Source organism: Anarhichas minor, unplaced genomic scaffold (assembly GCF_050575085.1).
Source record: "Anarhichas minor isolate MPS153535 unplaced genomic scaffold, ASM5057508v1 ptg000027l, whole genome shotgun sequence".
Taxonomy (NCBI): Eukaryota; Metazoa; Chordata; class Actinopteri; order Perciformes; family Anarhichadidae; genus Anarhichas; species Anarhichas minor.
Genome location: NW_027466473.1, coordinates 22,114,726 through 22,136,818, shown reverse-complemented (window position 1 = coordinate 22,136,818; position 22,093 = coordinate 22,114,726). Strand labels below are relative to the sequence as shown.

At 47.3% G+C, this 22,093-nt stretch overlaps 1 protein-coding gene across 4 annotated transcripts in view; it reads left to right on the top strand.

Annotated features, from left to right (window-relative positions):
- fnip1 (folliculin interacting protein 1) overlaps positions 1 to 21,623 on the top strand; it is a 30,560-nt gene extending 8,937 nt beyond the window's left edge. For 3 of the 4 annotated variants that reach the window (XM_076101893.1, XM_076101895.1, XM_076101892.1), the window contains 17 exons: positions 218 to 347; positions 3,294 to 3,431; positions 3,626 to 3,726; positions 3,912 to 3,986; positions 4,367 to 4,458; positions 6,020 to 6,103; positions 7,985 to 8,056; positions 9,139 to 9,274; positions 10,939 to 11,140; positions 11,383 to 11,468; positions 15,192 to 15,338; positions 16,479 to 16,648; positions 17,100 to 18,723; positions 18,798 to 18,963; positions 19,048 to 19,248; positions 19,328 to 19,443; positions 19,718 to 21,623. In XM_076101893.1, the coding sequence (XP_075958008.1) occupies positions 218 to 347; positions 3,294 to 3,431; positions 3,626 to 3,726; positions 3,912 to 3,986; positions 4,367 to 4,458; positions 6,020 to 6,103; positions 7,985 to 8,056; positions 9,139 to 9,274; positions 10,939 to 11,140; positions 11,383 to 11,468; positions 15,192 to 15,338; positions 16,479 to 16,648; positions 17,100 to 18,723; positions 18,798 to 18,963; positions 19,048 to 19,248; positions 19,328 to 19,443; positions 19,718 to 19,796 (3,619 nt within the window). In that variant the 3' untranslated portion in view covers positions 19,797 to 21,623. The remainder of the gene's footprint in view (positions 1 to 217; positions 348 to 3,293; positions 3,432 to 3,625; positions 3,727 to 3,911; positions 3,987 to 4,366; positions 4,459 to 6,019; positions 6,104 to 7,984; positions 8,057 to 9,138; positions 9,275 to 10,938; positions 11,141 to 11,382; positions 11,469 to 15,191; positions 15,339 to 16,478; positions 16,649 to 17,099; positions 18,724 to 18,797; positions 18,964 to 19,047; positions 19,249 to 19,327; positions 19,444 to 19,717) is intronic. The other variant, XM_076101894.1, reaches the window with a different exon arrangement.
- Positions 21,624 to 22,093: the final 470 nt, after the last annotated feature.

The window sequence follows — 22,093 nt, the reverse complement described above, 5'->3', positions numbered from 1 at the left end:
CCTGGAAGAACCACTCTGAGAAAAGGCCTGAAAGAATGTGTGACATGTTTCCTCACTTTTGAGATGGTTCCTCACTCTGTGGCTTTAATTCACTTTATTTGTACTAATTGCATTATTTTCTCTCCCCCCCCACATCTGTCTGTTTCTACCTCACTTTGCTGCCTCCCTTTCTCTTGACCCATCCCTCCTCTCTCCGTCCATTCTTCTGTCCGTCTAGCTGGCCGATCCCCCAGCTGGAGCCCAGTCAGATCCGTCTGATCGTCTACCAGGACTGTGAGAGGCGCGGGAGGAATGTCCTCTTCGACTCCAACGCCAAAAAGAAGGGCACGGAGGAAACCCCCATCACCGTGAGTCACGTGTGTGTGTGTGTGTTGTCAATAGGAGGCCCATGCTTTGTGTTGTAGATGGTAATGAACAGAGATGGTTTGGTCTGTCAGGTCCAATTTCTATGAATTGAGATGTGAAAAATGAATAATCTATTGTAGAAATGTCACATTGTTGAACAGCTACTTCTTTAATGTGCAGAAACCTTTTGACCTTTTTGAAGCTCACAGACACAGACACAGAGAACAGAGGTGTGGCGTTTAACAGAAGTCATGTGATGTTCAGAAGCCTCACCTGCACCACATCCTGCAGGACAGTGTGCACGTCCTGTTTGTGGGTGTGGTTTTGTTTGTTTATTCACTTAATTTCTGAATTTCTGAATTATTTCAAAGGGCTGTCATGAAAAACAGAATTCCTTTTGCTATTAGTATTTTTTTTGTGTGTTTCTATAGGTTTTGTAGGATTTAATTCAACTGTTTCACCAAAACCGCTGAATGAATGCTTGTTAAAACTAAAGTTTTATATTCTCTGTAGAAAGGTTCAAGTCTCTTTTTGACTCGATGGATGATGAAAAAGCTTGTGATTGTATTTCCATGACGAGGCAGACAACAACTTAACCATTCTGACACGTCAAACACACACAGCGTAGCAGCCTTTATCAGGGTGTGTTCAACAACAGCGTTCAAACAATAGCAATCAATCATGTTTCTTGACAACCAGCTTTACTCCACCTCCTCCAACAAACTGTGCGTGTGTGTGTGTGTCTGTTCTGGAGCTCTTATCTCCGATGATAAATGGCCTCAGCTGACAGCTCATGTGTGTGCGCAGCATTCTCTCATCCTCACATGACGGCCTCTGTCTGTCACTGCTCTCGCTCTACATTTTCCTCTTCCTTTAAACCTGCTGTCTCTTCATTCCGTCTGTCTTTAGTGTCCTGTATCTGTCCTCTGCTTCTCTAGATGATTCTGGTTATCGTGATCTTTTGTAATTACTTTCTGCCTTTTTTTACTTCTACCCTCTCATGCAACTTCATGGACATCTCTCTCTACCTCGGCGTCTATATTTACTTTAGTTTGTCTTTCTCCCTGCAATACTCAACCCGTCTTCAGTGTCTTAACCTCGTCACTCTACACCTCCGTGTCCCTCGATCATGCCTTTAAAACCTCCACGTTTCTCTGTCAGTCCTCAGTATGGCCTCTTGTCTGCTTGGCCATCTGCCTCTTCATCATGTCCATAACCTCGCCACCACACACACACTGCTGTTGTCTCATGACGCCCTGTCATGAAAAAGAAAAAAATTGATTGCTCATCTTTCTCAACTCATGCACGAGGATTTACTGAAGCTTTACATTTGGAGAGAGAGAGAGAGAGAGAGAGAGAGAGAGAGAGAGAGAGAGAGAGAGAGAGAGAGAGAGAGAGAGAGAGAGAGAGAGAGAGAGAGAGAGAGAGAGAGAGAGAGAGAGAGAGAGAGAGAGAGAGAGAGAGAGAGAGAGAGAGAGAGAGAGAGAGAGAGAGAGAGAGAGAGAGAGAGAGAGAGAGAGAGAGAGAGAGAGAGAGAGAGAGAGAGAGAGAGAGAGAGAGAGAGAGAGAGATTCGTAGGGCTTTGCCAGCTACTGTGTGACTTCTATCACATGGTTGTTGTTGTTTTTTTTGTCAACTCGGAGGAATTTAATTTTGAGAGAACAACATTTCATGGACAGAGAGCTATTGAAGAGACAAATCTGGTCCTGGAATGAAATAAATGTGTGTTAAAGGAGAGACGGAAAGCTGCAGGAATTAGAGAGAGAGAGAGAGAGAGAGAGAGAGAGAGAGAGATATGAAGTTAGAGTGGTGGAGGGAGGGAGGGAGGGATGATTGCAGTGCTGCTCGCTCACGAGTTCCCGAAAGAGTCATATGACTGGCAGTCACATGCTGCTGGCTTGTGTGTACACATGTCACACTGCACTGCAGCGGACACACACACACACACACACACACTCAAATACATTCTCACACAGAGTCAGCGAGGATTCATGAGGCATGCATGAGGATGTGTGTGTGTGATTAATGATAAAATATGCAGACAACAAGTTGTGTACAGAGTTTACTGACGTTCTTTAAAAGGGCAGAATGAGGCTAAAACCACCATCTTTCTCTCATTGCATTCAGTTTCTCTTTGTCTCCTTTTCTCTTCCTCCCCTACGTCGACAGCGACAGTGGTTTAAAGTTAGCCATTACCACAGCCTAGCTAATAAACACACACACGCACTCCCTCTCCGCCCAAATGCATTCCTCGACAATAGGCTGCCAAGTGAAGAAGGTCACGTGACACAGGCTCATTGAGCTCTCATTGCTTTTGGTTTGGCTGTTTACACAAGTGCCTCTGGATCAGGTTTCTGTGCTTTTCTACCTGAACAATTCAACTTCATTTATGTTTAGAAGTTTACTTGATATGAGCCAGTGACGTTTTATATTTTGGGTGAAATTAGACCAGAAATGTGTCGTTTTATTGGCTCTCGGTCGGTTTTCTCTCGACATGTTCATGTTTACTGAAACCTCCCCGCAATAAAACCCTCTGGACTTACTTTATCTATTCCCACGTGTACGGGCTCTTCCCACACTAAAGGCCACAAGCCTGAATATACATGCCTGCATCTGTCTCGGTGACAATTTCATTGATTTCAGGACGGTTCATAGTCAAAAGGAGAGCATTTCTGTATTTAAAAGGAAAAGGAAAAACTCAACTTAGCTGATGAAACGATGCAGTGTGCGTTTTACTCCACCTTTTGTTTATGTTTTCAGAGGCTGATGAAGTTTTTATATCCTTAATCGCTGCAAACAAAGCAGTACAAAGTGGTGCTTCTTCATCATCAAGCTCAAATACAATTTAAATACAATGTAATTTGAACCTTCTGCAGAGTTAAATGAGCTTGTGTTCATGGTATTTGTCCTGTAATACTCCTAATTTTTATTCATTTATATCCCCGTAGAGCACCGAGGGCCAGGCCAAGATGTTCGGGAAATGCTGCCAGCTCCGTCCGACTGGAGGCAGCAGCAGCTCCCTGGACAGCTCCTCTTCTTGCACCTCGGAGACCAAGGAGACCAAGGAGCAGGGCATCCGCTTCCAGGTAACACTTACCTTCTACTTGCATGCTCAATTTAAACATTTACTCCTTCGCAGTTATTTATACGTGTTCTCACACGTTCACATCTGCATAATCAGGCACAGGAGTGCCTTAGTTAAAGAAGAACATCTTGGGTTCACTGTGCTCATTTTAATGGTAGCAGCATAGAAACTCTTGGCTCCTCCTCTCTTCTCCAGGGTTCGAGGTGTTCGTCCGATGTGGTGATGTTGGGGGAAATGATGTTTGGCTCCGTGGCTATGAGCTACAAAGGTTCCACGCTAAAAATCCACCAGATCAGGTAACGAGAATAAGGCTCCCATTTGCTTTGACATTATACTTGGCTTTTAGTACTAGATTTTCTTTTTGGTAGAAGAAGAGACAAACGAGGTCGGGTGTGACCGACGCACAAAGGTTGCACATGAACCGATACACACTGATACACGCATGCTGATGATCTTTGTCCCCGTGCTGTCGTTGTATCAGATCGCCTCCTCAGCTAATGCTGAGTAAGGTCTTCACCGCCAGGACGGGAGGCAGCGTGTACGGCAGCCTCAACACGTAAGCACACGCACACACACACGCACACACACACGCTTATCAGCACACACACACTTCTCGCTCTGATTCCTATGACGGCTTCTTCCATTAGCCGGCATCTTCTCATCTCTCTCTCTCTCCATATGTCTACATTCTTGTCTGTGTTCCTGGTGTTTATGTCCACCACTGATACTGTCTCTGTCTCTCTTCATCTAGCTGAACACACTGTTCTCTCAATAGTCTCATACAAACCGTGTGCCCTACCAGTCAGCTTTGAATACATGTCAAAACAAAACATGCATACAGTGTAAATGTACAGTTTAATTGGGTTTTCAGGTACATGTTGTACAATCATCCCCAGAAGTGTCCTAACTGTGATTCCTATTTGTGATGTTGTGCAGGTTACAGGACAGCCTAGAGTTCATTGGACAGGACAGCAACACCCTGAGGCCCGATCAAAACACGGGGCCCAACAGTCTCCTGGGGAACATAGGTAACAATGGGACCACATAGTGCCACACCAGATCCTTCTCTAGCCACCAATGACAGTCCACTTGTGAACTTTAAGTAGAAAGTGGCTGAAATGTCAATCTTTTTTTAGTTTCTTATGTTGCCTCCAAACAACCTAATGGAGAAATATCTGACTGTATGAAATTAGTATTTACAGCTTAAAACCAAAGGGCGACTTGACTTTCATCTTGTTGTTGAGTTTCCACAGTTAAAGTGCTTTTTCGTAGAACTGTGAGGAATCAGCAGATTTTGTTCCTCGCTTGAATACAGACCAGGCTGGATAGACTCTCCCTCAGCTCTCCCTCAGCTCTCTCTCAGCTCTCTCTCAGCTCTCCCTCAGCTCTCCCTCAGCTCTCTCTCAGCTCTCTCTCAGCTCTCTCTCAGCTCTCTCTCAGCTCTCCCTCAGCTCTCCCTCAGCTCTCCCTCAGCTCTCCCTCAGCTCTCCCTCAGCTCTCTCTCAGCTCTCCCTCAGCTCTCCCTCAGCTCTCTCTCAGCTCTCTCTCAGCTCTCTCTCAGCTCTCCCTCAGCTCTCCCTCAGCTCTCTCTCAGCTCTCTCTCAGCTCTCTCTCAGCTCTCTCTCAGCTCTCCCTCAGCTCTCCCTCAGCTCTCCCTCAGCTCTCCCTCAGCTCTCCCTCAGCTCTCCCTCAGCTCTCCCTCAGCTCTCCCTCAGCTCTCTCTCAGCTCTCCCTCAGCTCTCTCTCAGCTCTCTCTCAGCTCTCTCTCAGCTCTCCCTCAGCTCTCTCTCAGCTCTCCCTCAGCTCTCTCTCAGCTCTCCCTCAGCTCTCCCTCAGCTCTCCCTCAGCTCTCCCTCAGCTCTCTCTCAGCTCTCTCTCAGCTCTCCCTCAGCTCTCTCTCAGCTCTCTCTCAGCTCTCTCTCAGCTCTCCCTCAGCTCTCTCTCAGCTCTCCCTCAGCTCTCTCTCAGCTCTCCCTCAGCTCTCCCTCAGCTCTCCCTCAGCTCTCCCTCAGCTCTCTCTCAGCTCTCCCTCAGCTCTCCCTCAGCTCTCCCTCAGCTCTCCCTCAGCTCTCTCTCAGCTCCCCTTTCACAAACCTCGTGAGCAGTTGGAGGAAGTTCAGAACTGGCCTCGCAAGCAGAAGCTTTCTCAGGACATTTGCATATTAAACTTATATATAAGTTCTCCTCGTCACTCGTGGTGAAACTAATCTACTGTATCCCAAAAGAATTAACCAAACTCCTTAAGTCTGGCTCCGAATGGGAAGAATATTTTAAAGAAGATGAACTTTTGGCAAATTCTATCCTTTTGTGCGTTTTCTCTGTCATCCTCACAGAAAAGACCTCAGAGAAGTAAAGTCTGTCGTAATATATTCGTTTGATAAGCTGTTGTTTTCTGTGAGTGATGACGGTCATTGTTTCATTCCAGACTAAAAACCTCCTGTAACGAAGTCGTTCACTACACAATGGTCCTGCAGCAGGAGGCAGCCATCTTTCCTCCTCCTTACTCATTCACTAACCACGGTTCATGTTGTTTTTTTTTGTCTTTCTTCATCTTCTTCCTTTTTTTTTTTCGTTGTTTGTGCTGCGCAGGATTTTCTCAGCTCTGCAGCCCGCGGCGGGCCTTCTCTGAACAGGGCCCTCTGCGCCTCATCAAGAGCGCATCTTTCTTTTCAGGTTGGCGCTTAAAACTGGCCCCGACTGATGTGTGCCAGTTGCATGCTTGTGTGTGTGTGTAGTCGTGTTAGTACAGGCCGTGACTCTCGGCGGCTGCATGCCTGTGTTGTGATTCCTCCACTAGAAGGGGTAGCAGTAGTCCTAGCATGCAGTACCACGGCACGTCTGTAAATACCCCGGGTCAGATAGAAGCAGCAGACACTGTTCTTTAAGAACATTTTGATTCAAATCCAAGTGGCACCAATTAGAAGTGAAAACGAACACAAAGTGCCGCTCACAGAGGTTATATTTACTGCTTCAAACACCTTCTGCTCCATCTTTATGCTGATAGTATTGTCATCCACAAAGTTTTCTCAAACTAAAATATCTGCCGTAACTATCTGACCCGGTGCTGCAGGTGTGTGACGCACAGAATGGGTGTGCATGGGTTCTCTCTGGTGTCGGTGTCTGTAGTTTAAGTTTTAGCTGTCTCACTGTAACTCTGTGTGTTCCTCACTCACATACTTCACTAACTTGTCTTGACTGTGATGCTTTAGGCTTTAAGTGCGTTTTAACCATCGACTATGACAACGTCTTCAGTATTTTCGTGGGCTGTGCTGTTGTAAGTTTTCCTCCTTAATGATGCCGTAAAAATTCACAGTTACACAACCCGCCGCGTGTCACGTAGCTCGCTCCATCTGAGCAGCTGGTGGGGAAATGCCTTGTTAAAGGGCACCTTGGCAGTAGGAAAAGGAAATGGTGACTCAGTGTTCCACTTTCTCTGCTGTATTTAAACTACTTCCTATGAAGCTGTACACAGTATGGGGGGAGGGCACAGTGGGGAACCCTCAGACGTCTCTCAGAGAACTTCTCTTTACAGCCTGCAGAACGAGCTCCGTCTGAGCGGGATCTAAACCGGCAACTTTGACTGAGTGCAGCAACAGAATAATGAACTACATTAAACTCAAACTCCCATCATTCATTGCATCATGCTGATCAGAGGGCCTTTTGACAGAAGTACTCAGTGGTTCTTCCTCCCTCCTTGTCTCTCACCCTGCAGACTACCCACAATCCTGTTCAGGGCACCCCTAGGTTGGCATGGTGTGCAGTTATGCAACATGAAGCACATAGCGCATCCCCCCCCCCCCCCCCCCCCCCCCCCTCGCAAACACCCGAATACTTTGCAATAAACGCTCACGTTGACTTCCTCATTAATCATCTCAGCCAGAGATCGAAATGCTACGTTTTGTAGTTTTCACACCTCTCTGCCATGAAGAAGTGTTGACAGTTTGTACGCCAACGTGTTGACGAGAAGGACACTTAGGAGCGAGCAAACATCCTGCTCTGTGGCACAAAGTAGCATCAACGCTGTAGCAGCTGCTGAAGATGACGGCCTGTTACTAAAGTAGTGCTTTATGCTCTATTTGCGTTGATTGTCGCACTAACAGCATGAGAACAGTAGATATTAGTCCAACAATAGCGCTTATTCTAGCTGTATGTACTTTGTCACTGGTCAGGTTATAGCAGCCTGACCGTTGTATGCAGTAAAAACAATGGCTGTTGCTGTTCTTTAAGGAGCGATTTTAGGTTTTCTTTCTGTAGCTCACACGTGGATGCTGAGGAGGTGAAGCCTCCAAAAGCATTAGCTTCTGTATTTGTTTGAGGTAGAAGAGCATCCTCAGCATCCCTGGTACATGAGTACATTATGTGTTTCTCACATGTTGTTTTTTGTGTCCCTTTCTTCTTCCTTTCCTTCTTTCTCTTCATCTAACTTCATCCCCTTGAATCTCTCTTCTCTGTTTCTTTGTCTCCATCTGTCCTCTCTCTTAACTCCTTTCCTTTACCCACAACCCAACCCTTCACTTCCTCTCTCTCTCCGTTCTCCCTCCTCCCTTCCTCCAGGCCACAGTCACCCCATGGACATGCCAGGCCGAGGGCTTCACGACGAGAGGGACAGCGGCATTGCCCGGTCGGGTAAGTTAATGAGACTAGGAGCCAAAAGCCTGGATCGACCTACACTCTGCACAGCTGGGCGAGCTTTCAGCCCCACCGCCCAGCTCTGAATTGGGTTTACAGTTTAGTCCTGTCGAGAACAGACAAGTGAGGAAATAAATAGACTATTTTGTGTCTCCTACTTTTTAACATTGACCTAAAACCACATACAAAAATAGGATGCAGAGGTGGAAGACACTGGAGGAGCTTACTGGACCTTTAGGGTCTGGAAAACCTCGTGCTATGGAAACTCCCCCTCCCCTCCCTAGTGGGGGGGGGGCATGACTGGTATGAGGGGAACTGTGCTTTCTGCTCAAACCCCGGGTCACATGCAGAGGATTAAATATAGCAGCTCTGAAAACCCGCCACGAGTAAATGAGCTTCTAATTCGAGCCTCGTCCTCTCATCTCCTCTCTCCGCCTCCCCACTGCTGTTGGGCGGGAGAGTCCTGTAGACGAGTGTGTGACGCACACAAAATGCATAAAGCTCCTATAGCTCATACGTCACACACACACACACACACACACACACACACACACACTCTTATACGCTCACCCCCGTGAAGTTATCTCTTTATCTCTGCACACACACTTCACATCTACAATGGTTGGTCAGTGCGAGCTGCCTGGGCTGTAAATACCCCCGTGATCAGAGCTTGTATCCTGTGTTTGTGTATAAATGTGTGTGTGTGTTGTCATTGAAATGTCAAGCCGGGTGTAAAGCCGGGTTGTCCAACATACTGCAGCATGTGACTGCTAGCAGGCTCACTGATATTAGATCTCTTAAGAAAGCAGTAACGGTAATTGGCTAGAAAGGTTTTGTTTTTTTGCGCTTTAGATGTTTGTTCTTTGTCTTAGTAAGAACACGTATTGTCCTCCAGATTTCTGTGTGTGAGTGTGTACAATGAGTAACCCCACACACTCATCGTCTGACTCACTCTTGTCCTTCTTGTCCTCTCTTCTGTCACCCACCAATCCCTTCATCTGTTCTCTTTTCCCTTTTAATTTCTCCTCCCACCGTCCTCTCCTCCCCTCCTCCACCTCTCACCTGACCCCCTCCTCCAGCCTCTCTGAGCAGCCTGTTGATCACTCCCTTCCCGTCTCCTGGCTCCTCCCTGACCAGCAGCTGTGCGTCCAGCTACCAGCGCCGATGGCTCCGCAGCCAGACCACCAGCCTGGAAAACGGCGTCTTCCCCCGATGGTGAGACGCATACAAACATGCTGATGGGTATCGGTTCGGTTCTTTATCGATACTCTTATCGGTTCGTTATGATTATTTTGTGAGAAAACAGGAAAATAATCAACATTGGTTTGTTATTCTTGTCGGTAAACAAATCGTCTTTCTTAAGCAGCAATACAAAAAGTTCCAAAATCTTTAATCGCAGCGAAACAATTAGCTGAGCGATGAGCTTTCATTTATTACCCTGTTCAGTGGACGAGGACGGACGGCTGCTCCACAAACAGTCTAAACCTTCATTTCTGCAGACTGATGTTCTCTTGTTGGTCACATGTTGTGATGAACTGCTGCTGTTTCCTTCTTTACTTGTGAGGCTTTTATTACATTTGAGACAAAGAATTCTCAGCATCTACTGGAGGGAAATGAAGCCACACTTATCAATACTCTGGGTTTTCACTGATTTAGATGCACACACATCTATGCGAGGTGCATCCTCGAACACAAACCTATTGTACAGTGGTTGTGTGCACACTTGGAGAGAGAGAGAGAGAGACGTGTTTAAACTCTGTTCTGCACGACTTCCCAAACACGCACTTAGCAGTCCCTCCCAGTCGCCCTTTTTACCTCCATGTTTATGGCCTCTGACAGGCTTCTATAAAGTTTATCCTGCTAGGACTTCCTCAGAATCCAGCAGGCAGCTGGACACACACACACGCATGCACACACGCACGCACGCACACACACACACACACACACACACACAGAGAGTGCTGTGACTAGACAGGATGCTATGTTGGCCTGTCACTGTAAATGCAGCTGTCAGCCTCTGAGTGCTCTAATCTTCCCGGCGCACCAGTGCACCAAAGCGTCTTGTTTACCAGCTGCAGCAGTAAAAGAGCTCAGATTACAAATCATTTGACGTGTTTTCTTTGCTAAACTGATGTGCCCAAGTGTTTGTTTCTGCTGATGGAGTCACTAGAGGCAAAAACATGCTTTTAGTTCACTGGTGATTTTGAGATTTTGTGCTATTTTGCTTCCATAACATGTTTACTATCAGACTAGTGGAGAGAAAGCATCCTAAATGCACATTTAGATGTTTATTTTACTTCTTTGTTTATTTGCGTCTGTAGATTTCTCCCAAATTCACCAAAAGTTACCTTTACATAACGCCTCATTTGCATCTTTAAACATAACATTTCATAAAACTTGTAATACATAAAACCATCCTCTTAATGTGAGTGATGAAGTGGTGAAGTTTCATGGTGATATCTATGAGTTCATGTGTTCACCTGTAGAGTCTCTAAACGTCTGTAATGTAACTAAACGTCTCTTTAAAGGACGTTTCCTCTAAATGAGTTTGTTCTCAGACTCTGATGATAAATCTCCACTTCAGCAGCTCTTACATTCACCAAACTTTACACTTTCATTCCTCTCTGTGTGCTGAAGGTTCACACAGAGGGGTTTGTTCACACAGCATTACTGGTAATATCTAAGCTGTAGTAAACTGCTGCAAAAGTACAAGAAAGACACTTAACCGAAGGAAACCCTGAGCAGTATTCTAATTAGTGTTGTGAGGTAGGATACGACTTTACCAAGACTCGCATGTCGAATAAACATTTGGACACATAAATCAGGATTATGAAGTTGTCTCTGAAGTTGAACTCCTTCGTGTACTTTGTCCCGATCAGGTCGGTGGAGGAGAGCTTCAACATGTCCGACGAAAGCGGCGTGCCGAGCCTCGGCGTGGCCCGGAAGAAGAAGATCGCCATCGGGGTCATCTTCACGCTGTCGCCCAACGCCGAGGAGAACAGCCGCTTCCAGGATTTCTTCTTCTCCCACTTCCCTCTCTTTGAAAGCCACATGAACAAACTCAAGAGCGCCATCGAACAGGTGACTTCCATGCCTTTGTTGACACTGAAGATAAGCTTGTCAGTGAGATCCATTTAGCAGTGAGGTATGAACAGCATCGAATGCAAAGCCATAATCCCTCCGCTGTTGTAAGGAGCGGAGTCAAAGGTCCTACCTGGGGTTGTGTTTACTGCCGTCCGTCAAAGCTCTGGATGTCTTCTGTAACTTTTAGTTTTTTCAGCCAAAGCTCAATGTGTGTGTGTGTGTGTTGTGTCCCTCTCAAGGCCATGAAGATGAGTCGGCGGTCAGCGGACGCCAGCCAGAGGGCCTTGGCTTACAGCCGGATGGTGGACGGACTCAACGAGTTCAGGTTGGACAACGGCTCGCATTCTCTCAGACAATAACATTACATAATTCATTTTTTTTTTTTCTTCCTCATTGCGCTCACGACTGAACTTGCAAACACTGCCGCTTTTGTTGATTGCACATTACGGCATAGCTGACCTTTTTTAGGGAGTGTTTATGGAGACAATGTCACATCACAGACTTTATACTTGAGGCCTGAGCACCGACCAGCTGTCTGCAATGACCCTATTCAAGCAGAAGGAATTACTTATTATTTGTGCAAACTAATCTCCTTTTTGAGGGACTTGATGTGCGTGGACGTCCCCTGCTCAGTGGAGCTAGAATGGTTCAATAACGCCTCCTAGAAAGTTGTTTGTTTCGGGTTTGTCAGAATTGCAAGATCACAGATTTCCTTTCTTTAAGTCAGCCGTATATATGAACTGCTTAACATGCATCTTATCCAAAGCCTAGTCCTCTAATGTTCCTTTAAAGTAGGGCACCAAGTGCCCGAACTAATCATGTGTCACTCTAACATTTTGGCAGCTTTAACGACATGAGAAGCATTTTATTACATGCCTTTCATTCCAAGCATAGTTTAAGCCAGTGGGCACTATTTAGTGTTTATTTTAAGTTGACTAAGCAGACAGCACACTGTGTTTTGTTTCTCATGTAACGGTCACATTACTGTGATACACAGCTGTCATAAATGTATCCTAAAACACGTCTTCGTTAGTTAGAACGAGTGAATGAAAAAGCTGCTTTTTGTGGCTGTGGTGTTGTTAGCACCGGCTACGTGATGGTGTCTCTGCATCGCGAGCTAAATGTACGGAGGTGAAGGGATGCTGTTACTGAGGCTGGTGTGCTGAGGTGGCGCAACGATCAATAATGAATCCATGAATACTCACCGTGGTTTATGTGAGAGGATAGCGTGATGCTAACGGCCTCGGAGAAAAGGAGGAACTCACAGTACCCTACCTGTCGTGAGCACACCACAGATGTTGCATTGTGACTGCAGTGCATGCTGGGAGTTCTTGCTTTAGGGCTTTTTTGGGTTGTGTTTAGGGAAGCTTATTTTCTACCGGTTACTTCTCAACTCTGCACCGCAACTACCCCGTATAAAGGCGTATTTTACCAGAAACAGCAGTTCCAACAATGATTTCATAATTTTCTTTGTGTTGACATCAAATATGAAATCTTAAAATCTTAGATTTAGGTTCTACGGTCGTGCTTGTGTGTGACGGGCTTGTCAGTACTGCATCCGTGTTTGGGACTCATAAAACACACAAACTTGTTTTAAGTATGTGTGTACGCATGCCTGTCTCCACCACTACTTTCACTTGCCCCCCCCCCCCCCCCACACACACACACACACACACACACACACACACACACACACACACACACATGCTGGCAGGCAGAGGTCCCCTCATCGCTGCAGTCATATGCCTGCTGGCAGCCGGCCACGGCAACTCAAGCCTCCAGAGTGGCAACCCTATCTACCTCAGACACCGGCCACGAGCACCAGAATAGTAAATAATATGCGCGTGCCAGCAGGAGGAAAAAGCCGCTGCCCGGGGACAAACCAAATATCTGTAAAATCTCACCTTCAGACGGCAGCTATATATACACGGAGCCACCTTTGCCATTAAGAGGTTTTGACTTCATGGAACATGACGGAAGGAAAGTGGAAGAAATGTCTTCGCCGGAGGCTGAGGGAGACTCTGGTCTGACGTAGTTGGAGGGTGGACCTGCACGCATGCTGACAGAGATAAGCTGCAGACTTAGCAGAGGCATGTGTGCATCAAAGTCACTCCAGCATATTTGGGGTTATGTGAGGGTTTTGTGATTGGATGAAAATCAGGAGGACTGAGAGAGTCAGAAGAAGCACTTAATACTGCAGTGTTAGGAGTCTTAGTTCCCATTTTAGCCAACGCATCCTCGTGCAGCGGTTCGTATGATATCATACGAAAGGTTTGTCTAAAGAGCACGCAGCTCGTGGATGAGGTCAGCAGCGGTGACTCCATAGTGAAGAGGTTCCAGTGTGGCTCCTGAGGTTAATTTCACATCCCGGCTCTTTAAAGTTCACCTGAACAGCTGCTGCAGAGAGGCGGAGTCCTCCCACTCATCAGCAGACCCGGTGGGGTCAAGTGTGGCTCTAAAAGGCCGCGGACAAGTCGACCCGTTTACAGGAATGAATAAAGCATCGTCGGGCCATTCGATGCTGCTGGCCCAATGACGTACGAGTGACATCATGTCCGTTCTGATTCACCCTCCTATAGCAACTCCGTACCAAGTTTGTTAATGATTCATCAGTGATTTATTAACTCTTTTAAATAACTAATCAATGCTAAATGTCATCTGGAGTCTTGAGTTTCTTACGCACTTGATGAACGATTTATTTCTTGAAGGGAGAGAAAGCGAGACGGTGACAGAAACTCAACATTTAATCAAACTAAAGATGTATTTCTGCGTCACATTTAAGCTGCTTTAAAGTACACTACCACAGTAACTGTCATTGTGTTGATATTAATCAACAGGTTTCAGGGTTACAACACCAAAACTTGCAACATTGACTATATTGCAATGCAGTTCATTAGTTCTTCTTTTCGCGGCCTCACAAACAAAGAGTGCACACGGTGTTCCTGTTTTCTTTGGACAAATACGTGGACCTGAAATAGCTTGAATACTGGGGAACTGGTCAAGGTCACATTCACTGCGACACCTGTGTTTTCTCTCAGCATGCAGCCGGTCCACATCTCCTCTCTCACCGGGGTCTTTAGAGCTCAGAGGCTGTGAGGGAACCTTGTTTACGCTCTTTGAGCTCGTTTGCAGTGAGACTAAATCTAAAGCTTGAACACCGTTTGTATTCCTCATCAGTCGGACCTGCAAAGTCTCGTGACCAGATCAGCTGGAAGTTTATGGCACTTTTAAGTATTAATATAATATATAATATGTTCGCAATGAATAAGAATAAGCTGATAAAACATATTTCCACAGTTGAATATAACAAAAACAAAACGGTAAAACAACAACATAATGATTGTTATAATGATAATAACAACAATAACGAGGAGGAGGAGGATAATAACGTAAAACCATAAGATCAAAATATACAAATAAAAACATAAAACCATTCAAAACAAAGCCAAAAGAGAAGAGCAGCTCTGTATTTACAAACAGGCAGTGTGGAGGCCGGCCTGATGTGCAACAGCATCTCTTTCCAGAGTCTGGAGGCTGTGACTCCTCCGTGCCTCAGACCCAGATCTGTACAGTTTGGCATTTGAGAAAAACCGCCAGAATCCAGCAGCTGTGGTCATAAAAACCGCCCGACTCTCCACATTCCTCGGGCTGCAGAGATTCCCCCTCTGCCCCCCGTGTGGACGCTTGGCCTCCAGCCGAGACGTGCTCACCAACACGGCCCTCCTCCATGGAAACTCCAACTGAGCCACATACAGATAGATATACACACAAGCGCACTGTACAGGGCAAGAGGTGTGTGTGTGCAAGTTCGACACACACACACACACACACACACACACACACACACACACACACACACACACACACACACACACACACACACACAGCCAGGGTCTCCCAGTGCAGACAGCGAAGCTCTGTGAACTGAGATCTCTTTTGTTTACCCTCGAGAGACAATAACGAGTCTGTCCTCCCTCTGTCTGTTTTCTCCTCCTTCCCTCTCATTCGCTCCCCCCCCCCCCCCCTCTTTCCCTACCTGTACCTGCAGGATGACCATCTGCGACCTGTACACCATGCCCCGGGTGGCCGAGCCCGTGTGGTTGACGATGATGTCCGGAGCGTCGGAGAAGAACCAGCTCTGCGGTCACTTCATGAGGGAGCTCTCCCTGCTGATGGAGCAGGCCTCCAAGAACCAGTTGAGTGTCCTCCGCCCGTCACTCTCCGGGTTTCTTTAAATGTTGCAGGAGTTAGCAACGGCAACAGCAAACCCACCTGTTGTGGAAACCAGACTCTCTGTCGACCCCCATTAAGAACGCAGACAGGAATCAAGCTCACAAATATCAATTTAATTCAATTTATTTTCATAAATCACAAAGTTTGCCTCAGAGGTTTTTACAATCTGTACACATACGACATCCTCTGTCTTTGCTTGTACTTCCCGGATGAGTGTGTCAACAGAGAAACACATGCAGGTTCTCACACACACACACACACACACACACACACACACTATTCATTCTGTTCTCTCCACACAGTCTGTTCTTTCTTTCACACACACACTGAATGTTTCACCCTCTTTGCATTTACTCGTGTGCCTCAGAGGAGCTGTGAATGAGAAGGTCCCTGCCAGTCTCTATTTGCTTATTGTTGCCGTTACAAAGCCTCGTCAAACCACTGCTGATTGTACATATTTGAATTGGTAGCGAGGCCTTTATTGAACACAGCTCCCCGCATTCAGGACGGCTGATTTAAAGTAGCAGTCAGTGCACTGAACAGAGGGAATACGTCAGGTTGATCTTGAAGGACGGGACTAATCGCTAACATTTTTTAAAAAAAGTGTGCGTTTCTAACCGTGATCAGTGATTCCCTACACGTTCTAGAGTGAGTCTCTACAGACCTTTAACTTTCTCATGCTCTCTAAATGTTGACCATGGAGTGTCCCGGTCAACCACTCGTCCTACTGTATGACATCACGTCTTTTTAAGGCGTCCCGTCAGCGCTCCCGTGATGACCGACGGTGTTCTAGCACATGATTGAACTTCACTACCATGGCGCTGTGCTGAGTCATGAGACGGGAAGGGAAGTGGACGCTTGTGGTCAGGACCGAGAAGTGAATCATGCTGATAGATGTGTGTGTGTGTGTCACTCTGTGTGTGTGTGTGTGTGCAAACAAAGGATGTTTCTGGTGTCCAGTCCAGCAAGAAAACTAAAGTTTTCCATGTAGTTCTTAACCAAACAAGGTCTGAGAAAGTGCACCCAGCCAGGAAGTACCATTATTTTTTTTTGGATTCTAATCCACTCTCTGCTGACCAACCCCATTATCTGATATCTCCAGATTCCTCCCCGCGTTACTGACGGCCATCCTGACCAATCACCTGGCCTGGGTGCCCACCGTCATGCCCAACGGGCAGCCTCCAATCAAGATCTTCCTCGAGAAACACTCCTCCAAGAGCGTCGACATGCTGGCAAAGACGCACCCCTACAACCCGCTGTGGGCACAGCTAGGTGAGGCAAATACCACACACACACACACACACACACACACACACACACAGTGTGAGAGCTGCATGTCATTTGCATACTTCTGTGGGAAACAGCAGAATTGCATGTTTCGATTTCCACTAAACCAACGTGATAAGTCTCTGGTTTCTGTTTACTGATGTGTTTATAGGCGGATATAGCGAGTCATGATGTTCTATAAATACACAGACATCAATGTACAGAGTGTGTTGAGTCCAGACGTTCACCTCAAGTGACATGGGAGACGTGTAGACAGTGAGGTCACGCTGACACCTAGTGTTCAGAGATGAGAACTGCAAACCTGCAGCAAATTGTGCAAAATGTTAAAAAGAAGAATTTGTTTTTAAAAACCTTTTATCAATTAAAAATAAATGGTTTTATTTAATGCATCGGAAACATGAATACTGATGTTTCTGTTTTCCTTCACCGTGTGTAGGAGACCTGTACGGGTCCATCGGGTCCCCGGTGCGGCTGTCCAGGACGGTGGTGGTGGGCCGCCGACAGGAGCTGGTCCAGAGACTCCTCTACGTCCTCACCTACTTCATCCGCTGCTCCGAGCTGCTGGAGACCCACATGCTGGACAGCGCCGAGGACGAGGCCATCGTCCTGCCCGGCTCCCTCATCACCACCTCCCTGAGGAAAGGAGAGGTGGAGGAGTCGGACTACGTCCTGGTCACCGTCCACAAGCCCAGCGGGGACTACCTGTCCCACGGCCGGCAGGCGGAGGCTGAGGCGGAGGACGGCAGCTACCCTTCAGACAACAGCCTCCAGAGCAGCACGTATACGGACACGGAGGTGGAGTGTGGCGCCGGGGACACACCCAAGGAGGAAGATGAGGAGGAGGAGGAAGATGAGGAGGAGGAGGAGGACAGCAGTGAGAGTCAAGGGTCTGGGAGCAGTGTGCTACAGACCGGACTCAGCCAGGGTAACAACCCTGTTATCAGGACCGCAGAAGCAGCTGAACCCGGGGAGCCGCGTAGGGAGTCCAGCAGCCCGCTGGCCACCGAGGCCCGGCTGGAGACGGTGCAGCACGTCGGCTCGGCGTCCCCCAGGGAGCAGGTCTGTGTGCTGGATGCAGAGACCAAGGGGGACCTGAAACTTATCGTCCCGTCCGTACCCACGACCCTCTCATCAAGTCCATCCCCGGCTCCCGTCACCACAGAGGTTACAAACTGTGGGCCGGAGGCTGGGATGGACGGGGTGCTGGCTCCGCGGACCTTAGAGATCCCTCTCGAGAAGAAGCCCCCGGATAAGAACCCGACCGGCGCCGTGCCGGTGCCGGTGCCAGCGATGCCCGTAAACGCCGTGACGGGGCCCATGGCTCTGACTCTGACAGAGGAGGAGGAGCCGGCAACAAAAGTCACTTTCCTCATCGGCGACTCTATGTCTCCCGAGTCGGACACGGAGAGCCGCAGACGGAAGGTGGAGGAGGTTTACAAGAAACACCTCAAGCAGCAGATTCTTCATCACGGGCAACTTTATCAACGGCAACCGCCGCAGAGAGGAGCGGATTCAGCGACCAGCAACACGGGCGCATCGGAGGACCAAACCAAGCAGACCAAGGTGGCTCCGGCCCTGCAGCGGGTGTCCAGTAAGTGGATGCCGACCTGTGTGGACGATTTTGACGAGTACTTCAGCCAGGAGAACCCCGTGGAAACTAGGACTATAGACGATGTGGCCAAGCGGGGGGAGGCCAGCACCACGGACAGGACACACAAAGCCTTGCTGGACCCCTCGGGAGCAGTGGGGGGTCAGGGTTTGGGTGTCTGTTTAGCTCCAGGCAGCGGAGACGTAGGGTCCGGCAGAAAGGGGGACGCTTTGTCCGACGTCCAGAGGAGGTGCAGGTGTGGGTCCACAGATTCCTCTGACAAGGGTCTACTGTCGTCGGTCCCCGTCCCGCCGGACGGGACCGACGACAACAAAGAGGACCAAAAGCGCAAGGCGGCGCCCGTCAACGACTGGGAGATACCGCGCAACGAGAGCTCGGACAGCGCGCTGGGTGACAGCGAGAGCGAGGACACGGAGGACTGGCAGGAGGAGGTGCTGGTGGCCTTCCCGGGGTGAGCAGGACGATCTGTCTTCATCATTTGAAAACAACCAAAAACACATCTCATCTCATGTTTTTTATTTATAGGTCGAAGCTGGTGGAGAACTACTCGAAGCCGAGCATCGCCAACTTTGGCCGCTCTCTGTTCGGAGGCTACTGCCCCACCTACGTGCCAGACTTTGTACTGCATGGGTTGCCCACCGACGAGAAGCTGCGGCAGTGCCTCATGGCCGAGTTATCCCACGCTGTTCAGGTAAAGGACTGCCGTGTGCAGCATGGAGACCCCCCCCTCCCCCTTCTTTGCATGTGTCTCATTGGACGCTCTGTTCCTCTGCAGCATCCAGTGCTGGATGAGCCCATAGCGGAGGCCGTCTGCATTATAGCAGACACGGACAAGTGGTCGGTGCAGGTCGCCAGCAGTCAGAGACGAGCCACGGACGTCAACAAGCTGGGGAAGGAGGTCCTGGTGTCCAGCCTGGTGTCCAGCCTGCTGCAGTCCACTCAGCAGCTCTACAAACTCAACCTGTCACCCAACTTTGTACGGGACGCCTCTCAGTCAGACACTCATCAGTGTGCAGTCATCAACACTTTCACTAACCGTCTCCTCTCCTCCTCAGTGTATCATGCACCTCGAGGACCGCCTGCAGGAAATCTACTTCAAGAGCAAGATGCTCGCTGAGTATTTGAAGGGCCAGACGAGAGTCCACGTGAAGGAGCTGGGCATGGTGTTAGGGTAAGAAGTTCACCTGTAACCTTAACATTCAGATCATATTACTTGCGTACAAATGCAGCCAAAGTCCAGCCACTGGTGTCACACTCCTCCTCTGACCAGCAGGTGGCAGCAATGCTCTGAGATGAATAGCAGTGTGTTCAGAAAGGCTAAGAGGAACAACAGCGCTAGCTAGAGAACATGGGTGTAAACAATGCAGACGGACGTGCTGTTGACATGTTTGTTCCTGTTATTTGAAGCAGATCTCATCTCATCCTGGTCTTTGCTCTCGTTGCAGAATCGAGTCCAGCGACCTCCCCCTGTTGGCGGCCGTGGCCAGCACGCACTCCCCCTACGTGGCCCAGATCCTGCTATGAGCCCCGTCAGACCCGAGGAGTCCCCCGTCAGACCCGAGGAGTCCCCCGTCAGGCCAGAGGAGTCCCCCGTCAGACCCGAGGAGTCCCCATTCTGGACCCCCTAAAACTAAAAAAACACAACAAGCGTGACCCCTGACGTGGTGTCCTGATGGTTCAAGTGGGATCTTTAGCATCCGAGGCCTGAGCCCTCAACGTGGTGTAATGCAGATGTTGCACCACAGGGAGGGGGGGGACCTGACCTGACCTCCAGCTGTTTGAATGTTGAACACAGAAACTCTCTTTTTATTTTTGGACACAAAAGCCAAAGACTTTATACATTTTAGTTTTTTCCAGTTGAGGAATGAAACTTTAAAGACGTCGACAGGATGACGGTGGATTTAGTTTCTCCTCCTGCTCTTTGTTTTTCTCCTCTCTGTACAATCTCAAACCCAACGGACTACACGTGAAACATTACTTTGAGGTAAATATCACCGAGAACATCATCAGTCTCACGGCAATTATGTTATTTCACTTATTTCCATGTTTTTGTTTACAAGCCAAATTTCCCATGAGATATTTCAACGACAAATTTAAATTTTTTTGTTGTTTTTTTTTGGATCCACAAACACTTTTTCTTTTCTTTTAAACGTCTAAAAGTGTCTTTGACATTCTCACCACAGGTACAGCTCTACCTCAGACCTCGTGTGTCCGTGGACGACTCACATTTATTCTATTTTAATCGGAGGACGACGTGAGGAGTCCACGCTGTGTTCTTTAAATTCCCATCGGATCGTCGTCGCACAGACGTATTTCTTTCGCATCAGAATGTGATTACGGGACAAAGAGTCTCTTTCTACTGTAAAAACGTGCTTCACCCGCGTGTTTTAAAACCAAAAAATGCTGAAATATTTTCACACTTTTATAGCCTCCTTTTTTACGATGTTTACGACTTCGACGACAGAAAGAGAGGAGTAGAGGAACTCACCGTGGATGGAAATATATCTATATAATATATATCGGTTAACACTATTTTTAAACGCGTTTCTACGACGGTTATGCTCACGAAAATACAAAACTACAGCAGCACACCTTTTATCCTTTTAGGGTTGTTTTTGTCCATTTGATTTCCCCTGACGTCGACGGGTGATTTATGTTGTTATGTTTTTATAGTCGGGGTGCGATTTGATGATTCTCTCTTTGGATTCTCTCCCGGGCACAAAGTCAAACCACAGACTTTATTCTGATGCTTTATTATTGACACCATTGGAAATGCATCTAAATGTTTGATTTTGGACAAAGTATGGTGAGTTAAAGCTGATGTATAAGATGATGATCATCCATAAAGGTGTCTACAGTTTCACTGCTGTCAGTCCGGTGAATTCATGATGTTGGAGAGTGAATTGCAGATTTAAAAAAAAAAAAAAAACACTTTCTTTCCCAAATTTCTATGAATCCTCCTGAAAGACTGTAAAGTGCCTCAGGCCTAAAACCAGCATTTCTTTCTTTCTCTAAACTCAGATCGCACCCTGTCGCTGACCCGAGTCTTAAAGCTCACCTCGTCTCTTTGTCTCTGCGTTTAGAAGACGCTCCGCTGTATCGGCCCACGTTGTGTACCAGCCGTCATGTTTAAACAACAGAGGTGTGACTTCATATCTGCGCTCATGCCTCTTTTGCGTATATGTAAATTATTTAGTCGGTTTGTCAAACGGTTCGTGTAAACTGCACATACTCGTTTATTTCCATGTATTTTGTACAGAATGTTCTTTTTAAGAAATGTCTCCTCGAATTATTATTTTTTTCTCCCAATTTTATGGGAATGTTGTGCAATAAAGATGGCGATTTTAAGAATCTGTGTCTCTGGGAATTCTTTCACTATTAAGAGGGAAAGTTATTCTAAAAAAGTGTGAAACCAGAGATTAAAGAGCTCTAATCCATATGAGAGGAGTGGGAAGTAAAATAATTTATTTATAATCCATTCAGTGTTTTACAAATATAAACCAGTGTAAACTTTATACAATAAAAGCTCTTTAGTTTAGTTTAGTTTAGTGGTGGTTTGACTTCTTCTGCTTCAACCATCTGGGTCACACATTTTACCACCTTTTCTTTTTTTCCTTTCTGGATTTACCACCCTGGAACTGGCTCCACCCCCCCCACCCCTCTTATGCGGCACGGAAGGTAAAATGAAACGAACACAGTTATGCAATAAAAGGAAGGAGTGTCCTGACACTGAAACCACTGGTGGTTAAATGAAGCGGTTAGTCTAAGTGTAGATAAAATATCTACACAGTGTTTGGAGTTTTAACTGTAATGTCTCGAGT